At 48.6% G+C, this 7,809-nt stretch overlaps 1 protein-coding gene across 1 annotated transcript in view; it reads right to left on the bottom strand.

Moving 5' to 3' along the window:
• LOC124028500 (dorsal-ventral patterning tolloid-like protein 1) overlaps positions 1-5,903 on the bottom strand; it is a gene marked incomplete at both ends in the record, with an annotated part of 15,938 nt that extends 10,035 nt beyond the window's left edge. Inside the window, 4 exon segments of the mRNA XM_046340540.1 lie at positions 1-110; positions 196-356; positions 2,559-2,684; positions 5,705-5,903. The exon segment at positions 1-110 is cut by the window's left edge and continues 71 nt beyond it. Of these exon segments, the coding sequence (XP_046196496.1) occupies positions 1-110; positions 196-356; positions 2,559-2,684; positions 5,705-5,903 (596 nt within the window).
• Positions 5,904-7,809: the final 1,906 nt, after the last annotated feature.

Raw genomic sequence — 7,809 nt, 5'->3', positions numbered from 1 at the left:
TTGTACTGAGATGTGATGACCTCGGGAACCTCCGTACCGCAGTATTTTCCGTGCAGCTTACTGTCTGACGACAGGCCGCTACGCACCTCCACAAAGTCATACTTACACACCTGAAACACACACACACACACACAATTATGCACACGGTCATTTACACACATACACACAAACACTAAACACACGTTCCACACTCACCTCGTTGCCCTCCAGCTCGAAGGATTCAAACTGCATTGATATTCTGTACTGGGTTGGAGCAACTACCTGCCACACACAGTTCTTATTAGGGGGGTACTCCTTGGGCCAGCCGGGAGTAGAGATGGTTCCGTTCAGCTTAGACAGAAGACCTCCACACGCAGCTGAACACGGGGAGGGAGGGAGGGAGGGAGGGAGGGAGAGTTAGGAGAGAGAATACACACATGTCCCCGCAAGGTTAGTTATACAAGAGTATGTGTGTGTCCATGTGTGTGTGTGTGTGTGTGTGTGTGTGTGTGTGTGTGTGTGTGTGTGTGTGTGTGTGTGTGTGTGTGTGTGTGTGTGTGTGTGTGTGTGTGTGTGTGTGTGTGTGTGTGTGTGTGTGTGTGTGTGTGTGTGTGTGTGTGTGTGTCTTTGTGTTCTAAAGCTGTTTTTTCCTGTTGATTGTCAATGTTTGTTCTAGACATATCCGCCACACACACACACACACACACACACACACACACACACACACACACACACACACACACACACACACACACACACACACACACACACACACACACACACTTACTTTGTCTGGAATCTGGCTTCCCTACTAACTAAAACTACACACTGGTCCTGTCTGAATCTGGCTTCCCTACTACTAACTACACCCTGGTCCTGTCTGAATCTGGCTTCCCTACTAACTAAAACTACACACTGGTCCTGTCTGAATCTGGCTTCCATACTACTAACTAAAACTACACACCGGTCCTGTCTGAATCTGGCTTCCCTACTGACTAAAACTACACACTGGTCCTGTCTGAATCTGGCTTCCCTACTACTAACTAAAACTACACACTGGTCCTGTCTGAATCTGGCTTCCCTACTAACTAAAACTACACACTGGTCCTGTCTGAATCTGGCTTCCATACTACTAACTAAAACTACACACTGGTCCTGTCTGAATCTGGCTTCCCTACTACTAACTAAAACTACACACTGGTCCTGTCTGAATCTGGCTTCCCTACTAACTAAAACTACACATGGGTCCTGTCTGAATCTGGCTTCCCTACTACTAACTACACACTGGTCCTGTCTGAATCTGGCTTCCCTACTACTAACTACACAGTGGTCCTGTCTGAATCTGGCTTCCCTACTACTAACTACACACTGGTCCTGTCTGAATCTGGCTTCCCTACTACTAACTAAAACTACACACTGGTCCTGTCTGAATCTGGCTTCCCTACTAACTAAAACTACACACTGTTCCTGTCTGAATCTGGCTTCCCTACTACTAACTACACACTGGTCCTGTCTGAATCTGGCTTCCCTACTACTAACTAAAACTACACGCTGGTCCTGTCTGAATCTGGCTTCCCTACTAACTAAAACTACACCCTGGTCCTGTCTGAATCTGGCTTCCCTGCTAACTAAGACTACACACGGGTCCTGTCTGAATCTGGCTTCCCTGCACTGTAGTAAAACTACACCCTGGTCCTGTCTGAATCTGGCTTCCCTGCTAACTAAGACTACACACGGGTCCTGTCTGAATCTGGCTTCCCTGCTCTGTAGTAAAACTACACACGGGTCCTGTCTGAATCTGTCTTCCCTACTACTAACAACACACTGGTCCTGTCTGAATCTGGCTTCCCTACTAACTAAAACTACACACTGGTCCTGTCTGAATCTGACTTCCCTACTACTAACTACACACTGGTCCTGTCTGAATCTGGCTTCCCTACTACTAACTACACACTGGTCCTGTCTGAATCTGGCTTCCCTACTACTAACTAAAGCTACACACTGGTCCTGTCTGAATCTGGCTTCCCTACTACTAACTACACACTGGTCCTGTCTGAATCTGGCTTCCCTACTACTAACTAAAACTACACGCTGGTCCTGTCTGAATCTGGCTTCCCTACTAACTAAAACTACACCCTGGTCCTGTCTGAATCTGGCTTCCCTGCTAACTAAGACTACACACGGGTCCTGTCTGAATCTGGCTTCCCTGCACTGTAGTAAAACTACACACTGGTCCTGTCTGAATCTGGCTTCCCTACTAACTAAAACTACACCCTGGTCCTGTCTGAATCTCGCTTCCCTACTACTGACTAAAACTACACACATAAAGGTCCTGGATGGCAGGAAGCTTGGCCCCAGTGATGTACTGGGCCGTACACACTACCCTCTGTAGTGCTTTGCGGTCGGAGACCGGGTAGTTGTTGTACCAGGCGGTGATGCCTTGTCTTGAATTTGGAGTGATCCCTCTGTTCACACACACACACACACACACACACACACACACACACACACACACACACACACACACACACACACACACACACACACACACACACACACACACACACACACACACTGACCTTCGCAGCTCTTTTTGTCCAGGGCCAGCTCGTACCCGGGGTCGCAGGCACACTTGAAGCTGCCCAGCGTATTGACACACCTCTGTTCACAGCCTCCGTTATCTGGCTTAGAACACTCATCCTCCTCTGGAACACACACACACACACACATTAATACACACACATCAATACACACATTAACACACCCACACACACACATTAACACACACACATTAATTAATACACACACATAAATACACACATTAACACACACACACACACACATTAATACACACACATCAATACACACATTAACACACACACACACAGACACACACACATTAATACACACACACATACATACACACATTAACACACACACACACACACACACACACACACACACACACACACACACACACACACACACACACACACACACACACACACACACACACACACACACACACACACACACACACACATTAGCACACACACACACACACACACATTAGTACACACACACACACACACACAGACCCCTACATAAAGACACACTAATTAACACACAGACCCCTACATAAAGACACACTAATTAACACACAGACCCTACATAAAGACACACTAATTAACACACAGACCCTACATAAAGACACACTAATTAACACACACAGACCCCTACATAAAGACACACTAATTACCACAGACAGACCCTACATAAAGACACACTAATTAACACACACAGACCCTACATAAAGACACACTAATTAACACACAGACCCCTACATAAAGACACACTAATTAACACACAGACCCCTACATAAAGACACACTAATTAACACACAGACCCCTACATAAAGACACACTAATTAACACACAGACCCCTACATAAAGACACACTAATTAACACACACAGACCCCTACATAAAGACACACTAATTAACACACAGACCCCTACATAAAGACACTAATTAACACACAGACCCCTACATAAAGACACACTAATTAACACACATACCCCTACATAAAGACACACTAATTAACACACAGACCCTACATAAAGACACACTAATTAACACACACAGACCCCTACATAAAGACACACTAATTAACACACAGACCCCTACATAAAGACACACTAATTAACACACAGACCCTACATAAAGACACACTAATTAACACACACAGACCCCTACATAAAGACACACTAATTAACACACAGACCCCTACATAAAGACACACTAATTAACACACACAGACCCCTACATAAAACACACTAATTAACACACAGACACTCAGACCCCTCCCTCTCTCTCTGATGCTCCACTCAGACCCCTCCCTCTCTCTCTAATGCTCCACTCAGACCCCTCCCTCTCTCTCTAATGCTCCTCAGACCCCTCCCTCTCTCTCTGATGCTCCACTCAGACCCCTCCCTCTCTCTCTGATGCTCCACTCAGACCCCTCCCTCTCTCTCTAATGCTCCTCAGACCCCTCCCTCTCTCTCTAATACTCCACTCAGACCCCTCCCTCTCTCTCTGATGCTCCACTCAGACCCCTCCCTCTCTCTCTGATGCTCCACTCAGACCCCTCCCTCTCTCTCTAATGCTCCTCAGACCCCTCCCTCTCTCTCTAATGCTCCACTCAGACCCCTCCCTCTCTCTCTGATGCTCCACTCTGACCCCTCCCTCTCTCTCTAATGCTCCACTCTGACCCCTCCCTCTCTCTCTGATGCTCCACTCTGACCCCTCCCTCTCTCTCTAATGCTCCTCAGACCCCTCCCTCTCTCTCTAATGCTCCTCAGACACCTCCCTCTCTCTCTGATGCTCCACTCTGACCCCTCCCTCTCTCTCTAATGCTCCACTCTGACCCCTCCCTCTCTCTCTAATGCTCCACTCTGACCCCTCCCTCTCTCTCTAATGCTCCACTCTGACCCCTCCCTCTCTCTCTAATGCTCCTCAGACCCCTCCCTCTCTCTCTGATGCTCCACTCAGACCCCTCCCTCTCTCTCTGATGCTCCACTAAGACCCCTCCCTCTCTCTCTAATGCTCCTCAGACCCCTCCCTCTCTCTCTGATGCTCCACTCAGACCCCTCCCTCTCTCTCTAATGCTCCTCAGACCCCTCCCTCTCTCTCTAATGCTCCACTCTGACCCCTCCCTCTCTCTCTGACCCCTCCCTCTCTCTCTAATGCTCCTCAGACCCCTCCCTCTCTCTCTAATGCTCCACTCTGACCCCTCCCTCTCTCTCTGATGCTCCACTCAGACCCCTCCCTCTCTCTCTGATGCTCCACTCAGACCCCTCCCTCTCTCTCTAATGCTCCTCAGACCCCTCCCTCTCTCTCTGATGCTCCACTCAGACCCCTCCCTCTCTCTCTGACCCCTCCCTCTCTCTCTGATGCTCCTCAGACCCCTCCCTCTCTCTCTGATGCTCCACACAGACCCCTCCCTCTCTCTCTGATGTCATGTCCACTCAGACCCCTCCCTCTCTCTCTAATGCTCCTCAGACCCCTCCCTCTCTCTCTGATGCTCCACTCAGACCCCTCCCTCTCTCTCTGATGCTCCACTCAGACCCCTCCCTCTCTCTCTGATGCTCCACTCAGACCCCTCCCTCTCTCTCTAATGCTCCTCAGACCCCTCCCTCTCTCTCTGATGCTCCACTCAGACCCCTCCCTTTCTCTCTGATGCTCCACTCAGACCCCTCCCTCTCTCTCTGATGCTCCACTCAGACCCCTCCCTCTCTCTCTAATGCTCCTCAGACCCCTCCCTCTCTCTCTGATGCTCCACTCAGACCCCTCCCTCTCTCTCTGATGCTCCACTCAGACCCCTCCCTCTCTCTCTGATGCTCCACTCTGACCCCTCCCTCTCTCTCTAATGCTCCTCAGACCCCTCCCTCTCTCTCTGATGCTCCTCAGACCCCTCCCTCTCTCTCTGATGCTCCACTCAGACCCCTCCCTCTCTCTCTGATGCTCCACTCAGACCCCTCCCTCTCTCTCTGATGCTCCTCAGACCCCTCCCTCTCTCTCTGATGTCATGTCCACTCAGACCCCTCCCTCTCTCTCTAATGCTCCTCAGACCCCTCCCTCTCTCTCTGATGCTCCACTCAGACCCCTCCCTCTCTCTCTGATGCTCCACTCAGACCCCTCCCTCTCTCTCTGACCCCTCCCTCAGACCTTTGAAGAAGTTGGCAGCGAATCCGGCCTTGTTGACGGTTCCGTCGGAGACGAACTTCATCCAGAGGGTGTGTGAGGTGGAGCGGATGTCTTCTGGTCTGTCGTACCCGCAGAATCGACCAATCAGAGGGCTGGATTCAGCCGGGCCGTCACGCACCTCCAGGTAGTCGTAGGCACAGCTGTCATGTCTCTCAATCTAGAAGGAGAAAACACAGACACACACACACACATAAACACACACACACACATAAATACACCAGGTGTAGTAGACCTGACAGTGAAATGCTGAATACAACAGGTGTAGTAGACCTTACAGTGAAATGCTGAATACAACAGGTGTAGTAAACCTTACAGTGAAATGCTGAATACAACAGGTGTGTAGAGTAGACCTGAATACAGTGAGTATCTGAATACAACAGGTGTAGTAGACCTCACAGTGAAATGCTGAATACAACAGGTGTAGTAGACCTCACAGTGAAATGCTGAATACAACAGGTCACTGTCAGTAGACCTCACAGTGAAATGTCAATGAGTACAACATTTCACTGTCAATGTGGAGGCTATATACAGGGTATTACGGTACAGAGTCAATGTGGAGGCTATATACAGGGTATTACGGTACAGAGTCAATGTGGAGGCTATATACAGGGTATTACGGTACAGAGTCAATGTGGAGGCTATATACAGGGTGTTATGGTACAGAGTCAATGTGGAGGCTATATACAGGGGGTACTGGTACAGAGTCAATGTGGAGACTATATACAGGGTGTTACGGTACAGAGTCAATGTGGAGGCTATATACAGGGGGTACCGGTACAGAGTCAATGTGGGGGCTATATACAGGGGGTACAGAGTCAATGTGGAGGCTATATACAGGGTATTACGGTACAGAGTCAATGTGGAGGCTATATACAGGGTATTACGGTACAGAGTCAATGTGGAGGCTATATACAGGGTGTTACGGTACAGAGTCAATGTGGAGGCTATATACAGGGGGTACTGGTACAGAGTCAATGTGGAGACTATATACAGGGTGTTATGGTACAGAGTCAATGTGGAGGCTATATACAGGGGGTACCGGTACAGAGTCAATGTGGAGGCTATATACAGGGTATTACGGTACAGAGTCAATGTGGAGGCTATATACAGGGTGTACCAGTACAGAGTCAATGTGGGGGCTATATACAGGGGGTACAGAGTCAATGTGGAGGCTATATACAGGGTATTACGGTACAGAGTCAATGTGGAGGCTATATACAGGGTATTACGGTACAGAGTCAATGTGGAGGCTATATACAGGGTGTTACGGTACAGAGTCAATGTGGAGGCTTTAAACAGGGGGTACTGGTACAGAGTCAATGTGGAGACTATATACAGGGTGTTACAGTACAGAGTCAATGTGGAGGCTATATACAGGGGGTACCGGTACAGAGTCAATGTGGAGGCTATATACAGGGTATTAGGGTACAGAGTCAATGTGGAGGCTATATACAGGGTATTACGGACAGAGTCAATGTGGAGGCTATATACAGGGGGTACCGTTACAGAGTCAATGTGGAGGCTATATACAGGGGGTACCGATACAGAGTCAATGTGGAGGCTATATACAGGGGGTACCGGTACAGAGTCAATGTGGAGGCTATATACAGGGTATTACGGTACAGAGTCAATGTGGAGGCTATATGCAGGGTATTACGGTACAGAGTCAATGTGGAGGCTATATACAGGGTATTACGGTACAGAGTTAATGTGGAGGCTATATACAGGGGGTACCGGTACAGAGTCAATGTGGAGGCTATATACAGGGTGTTACGGTACAGAGTCAATGTGGAGACTATATACAGGGTATTACGGTACAGACTCAATGTGGAGGCTATATACAGGGGGTACTGGTACAGAGTCAATGTGGAGACTATATACAGGGGGTACCGGTACAGAGTCAATGTGGAGGCTATATACAGGGTATTACGGTACAGAGTCAATGTGGAGGCTATATACAGGGTATTACGGTACAGAGTCAATGTGGAGGCTATATACAGGGTATTACGGTACAGAGTCAATGTGGAGGCTATATACAGGGTATTACGGTACAGAGTCATGGTTGA

The sequence above is a fragment of the Oncorhynchus gorbuscha genome, unplaced genomic scaffold (assembly GCF_021184085.1).
Source record: "Oncorhynchus gorbuscha isolate QuinsamMale2020 ecotype Even-year unplaced genomic scaffold, OgorEven_v1.0 Un_scaffold_4303, whole genome shotgun sequence".
In the NCBI taxonomy this organism is placed as follows: domain Eukaryota; kingdom Metazoa; phylum Chordata; class Actinopteri; order Salmoniformes; family Salmonidae; genus Oncorhynchus; species Oncorhynchus gorbuscha.
Note: the sequence above shows the minus strand (reverse complement) of the source record. Positions and strands in the feature narration are given on the sequence as shown.